This window comes from Sorghum bicolor, chromosome 4, assembly GCF_000003195.3.
Source record: "Sorghum bicolor cultivar BTx623 chromosome 4, Sorghum_bicolor_NCBIv3, whole genome shotgun sequence".
Taxonomy (NCBI): Eukaryota; Viridiplantae; Streptophyta; class Magnoliopsida; order Poales; family Poaceae; genus Sorghum; species Sorghum bicolor.
The window spans coordinates 56,952,345-56,967,266 of NC_012873.2; the positions used below are offsets into that span (position 1 = coordinate 56,952,345).

General features: G+C 38.1%; 1 protein-coding gene across 1 annotated transcript; it reads right to left on the reverse strand.

The window, feature by feature from the left end:
* On the reverse strand, positions 11,682-13,484 carry LOC8066164 (transcription factor MYB4). Its single transcript, XM_002454152.2, has 2 exons — positions 12,570-13,484; positions 11,682-12,407 (listed from the first exon to the last, which is right to left on the reverse strand). The coding sequence occupies exons 1-2, from the start codon at positions 12,830-12,832 to the stop codon at positions 11,894-11,896; spliced, it is 777 nt and encodes a 258-aa protein (XP_002454197.1). The 5' UTR covers positions 12,833-13,484; the 3' UTR covers positions 11,682-11,893.

Genomic DNA, 14,922 nt, shown 5'->3' on the forward strand with positions numbered 1-14,922 from the left:
TGATGCACGTTGATCTTCAGGCTCAAGATACATGAGTGGGCATCGACAGCGATTGATTGATCACTCATCTCCTACTCTGAGATGAGGTACTGGTTTTGTCGTATGAACAAAATCATGGAGGTACTAAGTATTTTGCAAACATTCTAAGACGAAAGCAATAGTAGTACCATCGTCTTCACCAAGGTGCTTTCTTTTTTCACTTTTGGGGGTGGGGGTGGGGGATACTTTGGAGTCTATAGTTGCACTTGTTGACTCCTGAATGGAAGTACACAACTCTTACTCCCTCATATTCCAAATGTTTACAATTTTATTTACTACACACTAATGTCAGTTAGTAAATAAAATTTGGGAAATAAAATTAGTGTGTAGTACTACAATGGAATTATGATTCATTAGTGTGTAGTACTAGGAGTATGCATCTTAGTGTGTGTACTCCATAATTCCATTGTAGTACTACACACTAATGTCAGAACTACTAGGAGTATGCATCTTGTTTATTTACTACACACTAAGCTGTTGTGCACTAATGTCAGTTGACTTTTTGTTAATGGAGTACATATCTACTAGTGCACAACAGCACAAGCATTAACAAACTAGATCAACTGACATTAGTGTGTAGTACTACAATGGAATTATGGAAAAGATGATTCATTGGGCCACAAGATGCATACTACTAGTAGTTCTGTGATGTCTTAATTTAGAGAAAATTTTGGAAAGCTAAACTTAGAGCATCTTCAATATATATGTCTTTCCACCCCCAACAGCTTCTATATATCACATGTACATATTTCAAAAAGTCAGCTCGGAGCTCTCTATTTTTTGTTAGCGAGAAACAAGAATGGAGAATGACAATATTTGAAGATCTAATTAAATAAACTGTTGGAAGACTATTTTCTATCAAATTCTATATTTTCATCAGTACGAAGGATATGAAGAGTTTTTTGGAGGTGCTCTCACGGATATATGTATATTATTATGAAACAGAAAAAATTATCCACATAATTAAAATAGATCTGCAGGTGCATAAAATCTATGTTAAAACAAATTTTATGATCTATGTAGTTAAATTGATATCATGAAAAAAAAAGATAAGTTAATTCAGATATCAATTTTATGATAATTTGCTTTCAGGTGTATGATGTTGCCTTCCAGGAGTTTTTGCTTTGAAAACCAATTGTTTTTTGACACATTTGGATTGGGTTTCTAGAAGCTCTAGTTCTGAACCACTAAATAAACAAATGACAAGTTTGCTAAAGTTAATATGCAATCTAAAATTAGTAACTAAATTCTATTATTTAGCTATTCTATAAAATAGAAAACTTCTTAAAAAAAAGAGATCCACAACAGTTTTACTATTTTATAAAATCAGATAGCTAGTGTTAGTGGTTGGTAGTATATAGCCGCAGGAAATTAAGGGATAACCAACTTTCTATTTTACAAAAACAGATAGCACAATTGTTAGTCTATTTTTTGTTATGTAAATTCTAAAATAGCATCCATAACAAGAATATTCAAGCCGTTAGAATTGCTCTAAGACTTTCACATAAAGTCTAGTTCTAAAAATAATAAGTTTGCATGTTTTTGTAAATATATATATACACACACACTAGAATATATTATAAAAAGTAGAAATATTCTATAGAAAATATGCATATAAAACACTATAAACTTATTTAACCTTAGAAATCTATAAAATTTGTTTTAACATAGATTTTCATGTGTTTATCATAATTACGTGTTATTTTTTAAACAAAACCATTTTAAATTGATATCTGAATTAACTTATCTTCCATATTTTATGGTTTTATTTTTTAAAATTGATATCATAATTAACTACAAGGAAGGTAAATCGAACTTTCATGATAATTCAGATGCTTAAAATGTTTTTTTTTTGCTGTTCCACAAACAATATATGAGATGGCATTCGGCTTATTTATCCTAGCGCCTAGTCAACTGCAGAGTTGGTAGAGGGACAAGCACGGAGCTCTACTGTCTGAACATCCATGATGCTAGCAGACTTGATCCACCACTTTATTCCACCCGCATGTCTGCTCTACTGCATGCGCCCCGGCTGCTTCTTCGCAAACGTTTTGACTATGACCCCTTCATCAGGTTTCTCATCAGAAATTCACATGCTGCCTTCCAGTATGACCCCTGAATCGGACGTGCAAACCAGCGGTGAATTCGACCTGTAAAATACAGGCGCCCGAGAAGTTGTGCAGCCCTAGACTAGTTTTACATGCATGTCAAAATAGGTTTCTAGGGGAGAAAATGAAGGAAGCTTCACCGGCACGTCACCCGTAGTGTCACTGTCGCCGTCTGGACTCTCTGTAGGCAAACAAAACAGCACTTAGGTCTTGTTCAGTTCTAAAATTTTTGCTAAAATGGACATAATAGTATTTTCGTTTTTATTTAACAAATATGTCCAATTATAAACTAACTAGACTCAAAAGATTCGTCTCGTAAATTATATGTATACTATATAATTAGTTATTTTTTAATTTATATTTAATGTTCTATATATATGTCGTAAAATTTAATATGATAAAGAATCTAAAAAATTTTACAAAACTTTTTGAATCTAAACAAGACCCTATCGTGAAGCTGAGGCCTTGTTTAGATCCAAAAGCTTTTTGGATTTTGACATTGTAGCACTTTCGTTTTTATTTGATAAACATTATCTAATCATGGAGCAACTAGGCTTAAAAGATTCGTCTCGTGATTTACATGTAAACTGTACAATTAGTTATTTTTTATCTAGATTTAATTTTCCATACATGTATCATAAGATTCGATGTGATGAGAATCTTGTATGTTTTGAGTTTTTGGGTGTATCTAAAGCATACCATGGCCATCATAAACAACCGTTTGAAAAGCATCAAAATTTCTACGGATTGTCAGGTGCGGCGACGGTTTCTTAAGGCACACGTGGGCGCTGGGTGCTCCGTCAGACGCCGTGACGTCCCCGGTGTCTGACGTGTCTCTGTCTTGAGCTACAGCAACTTTGGACATGGAAACAGCCAAACAGTGAAACAGGGAACCAAAAGCCTCCACGTCCAAGTCGCTATAAGGCTTGTTTAGTTCAACTCGAAATCCAAAAAGTTTTCAAAATTCTTCGTCACGTCGAATCTTGCGGCACATACATGAAGCATTAAATATAGATGAAAACAAAAACTAATTACACAGTTTGTTTGTAAATCACGAGACAAATCTTTTAATCCTAGTTAGTTCATGATTAGGCAATATTTGTGAAATAAAAATAAAAGTGCTACAGTAGCAAAATCCGAAATTTTTTCAGAACTAAAGAAGGCCTAAGAAAAACAAGAAGAAAAAAAGACGACGATGACGACGACGACAAGGAAACTACTCTCTATCCTAAATTATAAGTTATTTTAACAGAGTCAAAATATCTTAAATTTGATCAAAATAACAGAAAAAATTATAAAAATTTACGAGATCAAATAGATATAATATGAAAATATAATTAATGAAGAATATAATAATATTTAGTTGACATCGTAAATATTATTATTTTAATATATAAATTTAATTAAACTTGAGATGTTTTGATTCTTCAAGATTTTTGGAATGACTTACAATTTAGGACCTATTTGGTACAACTCACAACAGCTTCATGAGCTGTTGTGAGTTGTCTTTTTTGCCAAACATTTTTTTCTAAAACAGCTTCATGGGTGAAGCTGTTTTTCTTCACCTCTCACAAAGACATGAGTTGAGATGAAGATGAAAAAAGTAGCTTATTGCACCTCTCTCCCTCATTTCTCTCATCAGGGCCGTGCACGGGGGCGTGCAACCCATGCGACCAAACAGGCCCTCAGATTTTTGGGGGCCTCAAAAACAACAACCTATCAGGTGAGGTCTAATACCCAATAGTCTTAGGTCTTGGGGCAATTAACGTATGTGCATATACTGAGTCCATGACAAGCAATGCAAGCTCGAGTCTGGGTCACCCGTGCCGTAGCTTCTTGTTCCACAGTTCATCTCCGCACGTCTCCATTCATCTGACTCCATAGAGACCTACTCAAACTCGGTGATTCGCTAGGCAAGGGAATCTCAAAGTCCATTGATTTGTGGTAGTGTTGAACCGCCGATGAGCTGATGCATGTGAATTTTGAAATGTCTTCAGTGTGTAACTGTCTCGTACTCTTATATTAGTATACTATATCCTTGAAATTATTTATTGTAATTGTACGTCTTGTACTCCCTTCATTTAAGATACTCTTTTTTTTTTCTAGATATAAGTTTGGCTAAGCACTTAGATATACACATCTATGTACATAATAAAAACAATATACTCTTAAAAAACTAAAAAACATCTTATAGTTCAGAATGGAGAGCGTAGTATAGTTATTGGTAGAATTATTTCTTTTGGTACTTACTTATTATTAAATGCTAAAGATTCATTAGTTCGTGTACACCTATAGTACTGGATATGCAGCATAGGCTATACATTTTTTAGAAAAAGTAATACATTTTAGCTTGTATATATATTATTAGTATTTTATTTTTTAAAATAGGGCCTACTTTAAAGTTTAGAACAGGGTCTTAGATTTTGTCGGCACGGCCCTGTCTCCTATCTATGCAAGAAGTAGTTGGTAAAGTTATTTTACCAAATATTTTTTTGAAAATAGCTTAGCTTCAATTAAAAAGTTACTCATAAAGCTATTTTTCTAAAAAAATAGCTTCACTAGTAAAGTTAAGCTGTGCCAAACAGAGCCTTAGATAGAGAGAATAGCAAAGACCATGCATGGCCCCAGCCACCCAGCCTTTTTGTGCCGATGGGAAGGGAAGGGTTCGGACTTCGGAGGGGAGGAAAAAGAAACTGGGCTAGGAGCTTGTCACGGGCTCACGGCCATGCCATAGGGGATGCGGAGGATGGGCTGGCTGAAAGGACGGACAATGATGGCACTCCTCTGCTTGCGACAAAAGGGCTTCGTTAGGCCCAGTTCCACTGGGTGCGAACACAGTAGTGGGCTACTGAGCCAAAGAGTCCGAGGCACAGCCGGAAAGCCCGCGGTCCCTCAGGATTAAGAATTCCTCAGGATTATCACACTCTCATTCAGCACGGTAACTGGGGCCCTGCCGGTCGGTGCATACGAGTCAAGCTGATGAGCCGCTGTAAGAACTCTGATTAATTCTCTGAATTAGGAGATATTAAACTGAAGTGAACCAATTATTATTATTATTATTATTATTATTATTATTATTATTATTATTATTATTATTATTATTATTATTATTATTATTATTACTATTATTACTATTATTACTACTATTATTACTACTATTATTACTACTATTACTATTACTATTACTATTACTATTACTATTACTATTACTATTACTATTACTATTACTATTACTACTACTACTGGTATATTGCCCGTGCTAACGCCACGGTTTCATTTTAGGAATGCACTTAAAAACAACCATTTTCAACCAAACAACAATATTTTTTTTTCAATTGTTTTTAGTCTCATTCAATTGTATATGCCTATTCATATAATCCGGAATACACTTATACATAAAAAGAAATAATAAAGTCATGTCTCGCATACTACAAATAAGTTCTGAATTGCTTAAGTACATCTTGAAGCTCAGGCTGAATATCCAAAATAGCCCCCCCCCAGTCAAATGCATAAGTTCCGCGCCTGATGGTGACCGCTCACTTTGGAAGGGTGTGTGGTCTTGAGGTACCTCTGAAGGTACACATGTTTGTATGAACGTTGTGTAGAGATATTCTCCCAGCCAAGAAGAATAAGCATATTAGAAAAATTAAACTGAATGCATGCTACTCACTCTGCGGAAGTTAAGTGGATGATAGTTTTCACGCAGTGGTCGAGGGCCCTTAGGCCAGGTGCTTGAGATCAGCCATGAGAGACCATTGGCCGATGCATGATGATTGCCTTCTGAGTAGAACTGGGTCGGATTAGCGCCTCCTACAGCAGAGATTCTCAATAATTAAGTAAGAAATAAACAAAGTGGTAATGATTGAGCAGATAGGAGAAATTGAATGTTGATTGTTCTTTCTTTGAGCAGACAGAGATAAGTTGCTACAACCATTCACATACTGAATAAGCTGACACATGTGACATATATAAACCAGCTAGATATGTAATCAACAAAATTAGTGATGAAAAAGGATACATCTTTCATTTTCCGGCTCTTTCAGCACACTGCTGGAAACTTCCCTATTTTCAAACCTCTTCTTGCATTGAAAGGAGAGTTTTGTGCTTTCTTTAACTAAGAACCACAAAAGGAAGAGATGGAGCAATCACTTAATAATTTTAAAATAGTAACATAAATGTTGCACGTTTCTTTGAAAATTTACCCTCTCCATGTATTATGCAGCGACCTAGACAACAAAATAGAGGAACCACATAATATAAATCAACAATTCTCAGTTAAAATAAAAGATACAACACAAAAAATGGCACTTCGGGGAGTCGCCACCAACATTACCTAAAGCCATACAACCTGCAAAACAAAATAAAACAGAGAATAACCTGAGCATCACTCTAGGTAAGTCTCATATTTTAGAAGAGAGTAACTCCTGTAATGCAGTACATGCTTGTTTATGAACATCCTCGCTGTTGGAGTTGTGGAGCTTGACAATGGCGGGCACAACTAAATTTTTAAAGATGAAAATGACAAGCCTGCTAAATTTTGATATATTTTAGGCTTGAACTTTCTCCTGCCAATGATATTATTTTTATGCATCAGTTTCTCCATTTTTAGGCTTCAACTTGTTTCTATAGCCCGCTTCAATTTTGATTAATTTTGAAACAGAATCCGTACAAAAGAAAACTTACTTAATTAATTTTAGGCTCCAACAAACTGAAGGTTACTCATTTGAGATGTGCTCGTGAACACCACCGGCTATAAGAAACAATACTTATAATTGTTTTTAGTGATATAAACTATAAAGAGCAATTTATGCTTCCATTAATAAAGTGTGCTCTTGGAGCTTGGTACATTTAATAAGAACCTAAAAACATAAGAATATCTTAGACATTAAGCATAGTTATCAAACAAAAAAAAAGATATGTAAAAGTATTAACCCAATATATTCGAAGCAAGAGGAAAGAAACAGCATCAAAGAGTGCAAAATGGAATTAAGACTAATCAATTCACTGATACTAAAAAGTCAATGTTGGTGGGAAACATCATCATCAAACAGGTTTGAATTCCCTCACGCATCCAGCTTCCAAATTGTGGATTAGCTACAAAACAGTCTTAAAATGGCACCTTCAATATCTATCAGTACATAGAAAAACAAGGGCAGCATCTAGATGAACTGTTTTTAGGTAAACACAAAACAGTAAATGGCACCTTCAATATATATTTTTAGGAAATCATGTACAACCGTCATTGCTGATGAATCGAAGTCATCATGACTATTAATAATCTAGATGGGACTGTGTTGAGTAACATTTGGATCATGATTGCCATAGGGCCATATACATGTATGCAAACAAACTACATTTTCTGTGAAAAATTGACGGCTGCAGGTTCCTGTTGGAAGAAGATGCAAGAAGGCATCGGAAAGCTACAATTCCGTCCAAGCAGTCTTAAATTGTAGGCACATAAAAATCCAAGACACAAAAAGATAAGCAACGGTTTAATCATTCAAACTCGCAGGACACTGCATTGGCGAGCTCACCTTGCACTGGGTGTGTGCCGCAGCCCGTGGCACGTTTGGTTCGAGCTCGGCGGGGAGGCCGAGGAAGCCGCCAAAACGGGCGAGGTGAGTGCGAGATTTGCCGCACGTCCATGGGCCGCCCAACCTCGATCCGCATACTGGAGATATACGCTCGTTGAGATGTGGTCCAACCGCACACCGAAGTATCCACCCTCGCATATCTTGCACCTCCAGATGCAGCGTTCATCCCGCCGTGCCTGCGCTCGGGAGCGCACCTGGCCATGGGCCAACGGTGACGTCCCCCACCTCATCCGTTCCCCCGGCGATCTGCGGCGCCTCATCTTCCCCGACCCCGGCGCTGGCGCCTTTGCGCGGCTGCGTCGCACGCCTCAAGCGGACTGGGAGCAGTAGACGAAGAGCCTGTGCTAGACGCGGCGGCCGCCAGCCGAAATCCTAGCCAGTCGTCGACTGGGAGTAAGGAGACGGAGGCCCTCGCCGAGGACGGAGAGAGGCGCTGCGAGGACGGGCGGGCGAGCGGACTGGCGCAGCCGCACGCGTGGTGAATTTGTGTGATGTGTGATTGACACGAGGCTGGGGGTGTGTAAGGTCGTGATCATACTTCTAATCTGGGCCGTTAAATCTGTAGGATAAGTGCTGTGAGTCGTTGATCTTGCAGGTGGGATTTGCCTGGAGAAGATTTCAATTATAGTAGAGATTATTTCACTAAGGCCCAGTTTAGTTTCCATCAACAAAATTGTTTCAAGCTGAGCACTTTTAGCTTTGTAGGTTGCTAGTGCTACTTGCGTACAACATACCAAAATAGCCGAGCGGGAAAGTAAAATATTATTTTCTATGTAATTCAAATAATATAATTGAAAGTATATTTAGAAAGCAACTTGCATTTGTAATTTGGATCAAATGATATATTTAGCATTATGAAAAAAATAGACAAATACAAACATATATTAAGAGCATGTTCGCTTGTTTAAAAAAACATGGTTGAAAGTAATGTTTACTAATTTATTGTGAGAGAAAAATATTATTGAATAATTGATAGATTTAATAGATAATTTAGAGCGAATAATGGGTCTGATCTGCTGAACAACTTTTGAATTGATGTCTTGAGCATATGTTTTGTTGCATGCGTCGGCATTTGCAGAAGGGCCAAATTAGAACAGAAACTAGTGATTTAGGGATTATGGACTACGTCAAAATATGTAACTTTGGAAGGATGAAAACAGAGTCATAGACACAAGAAGGAAGAGAGTATAACATTATTCCTCAAGATCTCCTTTCATAGAAAAATGAGAAAGTGGAAGCTTTGTGTATGTGCATCTAATAATGCAAGATCGATCTCCTTTCACCGGCGTCGTTTGGCTCCTCATCGTAGACTGTTATTGTAAATTAAGCTCACGTTGAATTCTTGTTGTGAGCTTCGAAGTATGTTAATTTCAAAGGACGAAACAGACACTATTATATGTTTTATTTTACACAGTGTTTCACATAAGGGCGCCTTCGAGGCGGACATTATTTTTGCTCGCCACAGTTATTCACGGTCGGCTGAAGCCGGCCAGCCCACTGGACAACCGCCACGGTTAGTTATTAACCGTGGCGGACATTATAAGATAACCGCCACGGTTAATGAGTTATTAACTGTGGCGGGCATTGTAAGGTAACCGCCATGGTTAATAGGCGGTTGCTTATAATGTCCACCACGGTTAAAAAGCTCATTAACCGTGACGGTTATGTTAAAATACCGCCTCGGTTAATGGTTACAACAAAAAAATAATTCATAACTTTTTTCATACAAATTCAGATGAAGACAAACTTTATATCAAAATTGTAGCTCTCGACGTGATCTACAACTTTGTAGTTGAAAAGTTTATAAATTGAAATTGTTTAGGGTCCAAAAATATTATTTTAAGTGTGCAGATTTTGAAATTTAAAATTTATAATTACAAACAATCTCAGATGTTGACATGGTCTATACAAAAGTTACAGTTCTCGATAGAATCTATAACTTTGTAGTTGAAAAGTTTTTAATTTGAATATGTTTAGATTCTCAAACATGTGTTTGAAGGTTATGGATTTTTGAAATTTAAAAATTTGGATTCATAAATGATGTCCGATGCTCACATAGTTAATATCAAAGTTCTAGTGGTTCACATGATCTACATATTTGATATTGACAAGTTTTTGATTTAAAGTCATCTAGAGTCTCAAATATGTATTTCAAATTCACATATTTTAAGTCTCAATTTTTTGATTTTTTTCAAACTATCTCTAATGGCGATATATCTATACCAAAGTTGTAGTACTCGACAAGATTAAAACTTTGTAGTTAAAAGTTTTTTTTCATTTGAGTTTATTTATAGCCAAAATACCCAATGTAAGATTATGAAATATTGATATAAAAAGATAACGTATTATATATATACACAAATGATTGTGTGGTGTAGTAATAGAGGGTGATAGTGTTGATCAGAGGTCTTAGGTTTGATTCTCTAGGGTCGCAAGTCTTTTAGTTTTTTTGTTTTTTTCGCGAACGTTAATCGAGGCGGACATTTTAAGGCAACTGCTATGATAATACCGTGGCGGTTGTCTTAGGTCGTTCGCCACGGTAACTGTGACCTTATGGCCATGACGGTTGTAAAAACCGCCATGGTAAATACAAAACGCCCGGCACAGTTAAGTTTTTTTAGTACTGAGAGTCATAGCCACAAAAAAGAAGAGAGTATAACATTATTTCTCAAGATCTCATTTCATAGGGAAATGTGAAAGTGAAAGCTTTGTGCATGTGCATCTAAGGCTAGTCTCAATATATATTTTATGAGAGTGTCATGCACATTAAATAGGGTGTCACATAAGCAAAATTGCTGATTTGGCAGGGTTATTAAATGAAGGAGTTTCATTAAATAAGAGAGGATTTTCATCCACATGAAACTCATATGACCCCATTACCTAGTTTATAGTCTTGATAACCGTGCAATGAAACTATACATTGAGACTGGCCTGAATTTATGTTTGCAAACACTAGAGCCAGGAAACCAAAAATAGTGGTTGTCCCATGATAAAAATATATTTTTTATATTATACTCTCTCTCTCTCAATATATTTTTTGAGTTATCTTAAGTCAATTTTTTAATTTTAACTAAATTTTTAGATAAAAACGTTAAATTTTATGGTATTAAATTAGTATCATTAAATTTATTATAGAATATACTTTTTGTAAGGTGCTGATAATTTTATGTCATAAAATTAGTTAAATTTTCTAGAATTTGATTTATCTAGGGACGGGGGAGTATAGAGCTTTGTGTATGTGCATGAGGCTTCTTTCCCATACATTCAGAGCCTGTGAACATTTCATTTTATTTTCTTGTGAGTTGTGAAACATTTAAGACAAACCTTTTGATTACACGAGGCCGTGTGACCTGTGGGCCATGAGTCTCAGAGGAAAAGAAACACTGGAGAGTTCCTCAAGTTGCTCCAGCTGCTGCCCCGTCACGTCAAATCTACGATACATGTATAAAATATTAAATATAAATTAAAAAATAATTAATTATATAATTTGTTTATAATCTGTGAGAGAAATTTTTTAATTTTATTATAATTGTACAATAATTATCAAATATAAATAAAAGTGTTATAATATCTATTTTGCAATTTTTTTGCAACTAAATAGGGCAGAACGAAGACTCCGAGACGGCTGCTACATACCCTACGTGGTTTTTTTTGCCCTTAAGGGCATATGCCCTCACTCTCCCACTCATTGAATTCGCTTTGAAAAGTGTACAAACAGACATCTCAAAACAGTTTTGTATTGAGATGTATGTTTACACACTTTTCAAAACGAATTCAATGGGTAAGATAGTGAGGGCACATATCAAAATAAACTTTACCACTACCCTAGTCGACAGCAAAAATGGACGAGGGACGGAGGAGAAAAGGGGATCGGAGCTGGGTGGTCATGTAGCCGGGCCCCTGTATAAAGGTAGCTGCGAAAGCACAGGTGACAGAAAACTCAAGCACGCGACTAAAAAAATAATAGTAATGCCCAAAAGTGAACACCGCCATGATGAAGCATGTATAATTGTTTTTCCGCTGCACGAGTTTTCAGCCAGATGTACATCCACCGAAACGGAGCAGAACAAAGATTGAAAGAATTGTGAGGCCAAGAATATCATCAGCCAATCGATCCAGACGCAACCACCATCTGGCAGGTTCATTTCCTGCCTAAATCTGGGGCAAATTCTGCATGTCGCCGGCCTGCATGAACAGCTTGAGCCAGAAGTCCATGTCGTCGTCGTTGGTCGACGTCACCGACGACGGCGCGCCGCCGAAGGCTGCCTGCATCCCGGAGTCGTCGGAGCTGTCCACCGTCATGGCCAGCGTCTCGGACCAGAAGCTGTCGTCAATCTGGTAGTCCTCCTCCTCCTCCTCCTCCGAGGTGGAGCTGTCCGCGTTGTTCTCCATGGACGAGGCCGCCGAGTAGTCAGTGGTGGTGCTGGTGGTCGACGTGGACAGTGACTGCTCCGGCGACACCGGCACTACGGCGCCGGTCGTCGGTCCCTCGAGCGCCGTCACGGCCGTCGTCTCCGGCTGCTGCTGCTGCTTCTTGGGCTTGCGCTTGGGCGCCTGGCTGGCTGGCTTAGTAGTAGGCTCCAGGCGCTTCTTGAGGTGAGTGTGCCAGACGTTCTTGATCTCGTTGTCCGTCCTCCCCGGCAGCCTGGCAGCAATTGCCGACCATCTGAAAACCATACACAAAACGAGCTGGGTTAGTGCGCATGCTCTTTGATTTCGCCGTAATCGTCTACGAGGCATCAACAAGTGGCTGACTGATGATGACGCGTGGTACGTGTGTGGTAAAATAAACTAATCAATCAAGGTCGTAGGTAGATAAGATAAGCACCTGTTGCCGAGCATTTGGTGGAGCTGGATGATGGCATCCTCCTCCTCCGCGGTGAAGTTGCCGCGCTTGATGTCCGGGCGCAGGTAGTTGATCCATCGGAGGCGGCAGCTCTTGCCGCAGCGGAGCAGGCCCGCCTGCTTGGGCAGCGCGCGCCAGTTGCTGTGGCCATGGCGCTCGATGTGCGCCACCAGGACCCTGTCTTCCTCGGGCGTCCACGGCCCCCGCTTCAGCCCCATCTTCTCGCAGCACGGAGCGCGCCCCATGTCTCGTCTCTCTGCCGACGATTGACCTCCGTCCGAGAGCGTGGCTTGCTAGCTTGCTGGGTCCTGGCGAGGAGACCGAGCTTGCTGCTGTGTCTGTCTGTGAGCTCGATCGGGCTGGCAGCTGGCTACCTCGGCGGAGTGCGGGTGGATGCTGATGCTGTGTGGACTGGGAGAGGGGGGTGGGCTGGGCTATTTATATGGCTCCGGGCCGGGACGAGGGCAAAACCAAACGTGGTCAAAGCAGGGAGCTTCGCAGAAGGCCGGGGAGGTTTTTGGGGCGGAGGGTGACACAAAGAACAGGGGGATGGGAATAGTTTAAGCTACGCCTTTGAATTCGTTCGTTTTTTATCAGTTTGCTTGGATGTTGCTTGTGTCGTTTTTTATTCCTCGGTTTGTTTGTACTTTGTACTGGTAGTACCTTCGTACGCTCCAGCTGCTCTCCAGTCCAGTGTCGGCTTAAAGTATATGGGAACGGATGTGAGCATGTGTTTCCTGTGAGAGGATACCATATCATATAGTATATGATTTTCATCATAACAAAAAGCTCCGTCCGTTGGTTTGGTTGTGACGCCCGAGAGATGCAACAATGAGGTGAACATGACATGTCCATATATATGACAAAACATTGGTTGTCTCTATAGGCCTTGTTTAGTTCTCAAAAATTTTGCAAAATTTTTCAGATTCCCCGTCACATCGAATCTTTAGATGTATGCATATGAAGTATTAAATATAGATAAAAATAAAAACTAATTACACAGTTTGGTCGAAATTGACGAGACGAATCTTTTGAGCCTAGTTAGTCCATGATTGGACAAAATTTGTCAAATACAAACGAAATTGCTACAGTGCTCATTTTGCCAAAAATTTTGGAACTAAACAAGGCCTATATCACGCGTACTTTTTTTTTTGACGGGACGCGTACTTTGTTTGGCCTGAACGGCGTGTGCTCAAAACGATATGTGGGGTCTCATGCTTTTTAATAAGAGGTATAATGTTAAACATTCACGGATAGATTTAGGGCCAGCTAATCGATACCATATTCTCTCATTTGTTCATATTTTAGCATATCATAGTCATATACTAACTTTGCCCTACAAAGAATATCATTCTAGTTTGACAGAAAAGCAAAGTATCCTATATTTGACTAAGTTCATAGAGAAAAATATCAGCTTCATGAGACCAAAACTGAATGTACTGGTTTAGTTTCTTAAATTGATCTCTTATATAAATTTGATTAAATTTAAAGTGGTTTGACTTTGATTTAAGCTATAGTGATATTCTTTCTAATACAGGGTAGTAGTATTTTGTAATCAATATCAAATTGAAATATATATTAGTTGCCCATATATGTATCAAATACACATGATATTAGCTTTAGCTATAGTGATACTTTCTAATACAGGGTAGTGTGATATGCTTGTTCCATCCGTTTTGTACTTTTCATTCTCCTTTGTATCGAACTCTCATGTGTATTTGATATATATTTCATTAATAGTAGATTTGAGCTATGCGTTTATTTAACGCAGAAATTAGTATACTCATTGCTTCTTGTGTAAATGATTATTAGCAATGACATAAATGGATACTTAATTTACAAAAAGAAATGTATATGAGTAACTTTAGATATTTTTATAATTATGGTAATCTAGATGCAAATTTAGGGATCACTTTAGGCTATCTTTCGTAGTGGTAACTTAGAGGCAAATTTAGAGAATTACTTCAAATTACTTTTAGGATAGCTTATATGGATAATTTAAATAAGATTTAGTGATTTCTTTATGCTACTTTTCATAATTATATAGGTGGATAATGCACATATAAATTTATTAGGTGTGGTTAGAGCATCTCCAAAGAATTTCCAAAACCCACTCCCAATCTAGTTTTTTTTGGCAAGATTAAAAAAAACTTCTCTCCAACGACTCCCTATCTTAACTCCCAATCTTTCTGTGCTTGGGAAAATTGACTTAATCGCGTGGATATATACACATGCATCTCCATTGGCCAATCAAGGTGGAAGGACGTGGAGGAAGACTATGGAGTAGGACAGAGTTCTTAATACACAAATGTATAAGAGGCAAAAAAAATATAAA

Excerpts from the sequence above, each read along its gene's own strand:
- LOC8066164 (XM_002454152.2), bottom strand. The coding sequence starts at position 12,832 with ATGGGGCGCGCTCCGTGCTGCGAGAAGATGGGGCTGAAGCGGGGGCCG. Across the intron at positions 12,408-12,569 it reads CACCAAATGCTCGGCAACAG|ATGGTCGGCAATTGCTGCCA; the intron begins GTGCTTATCTTA and ends TATGGTTTTCAG.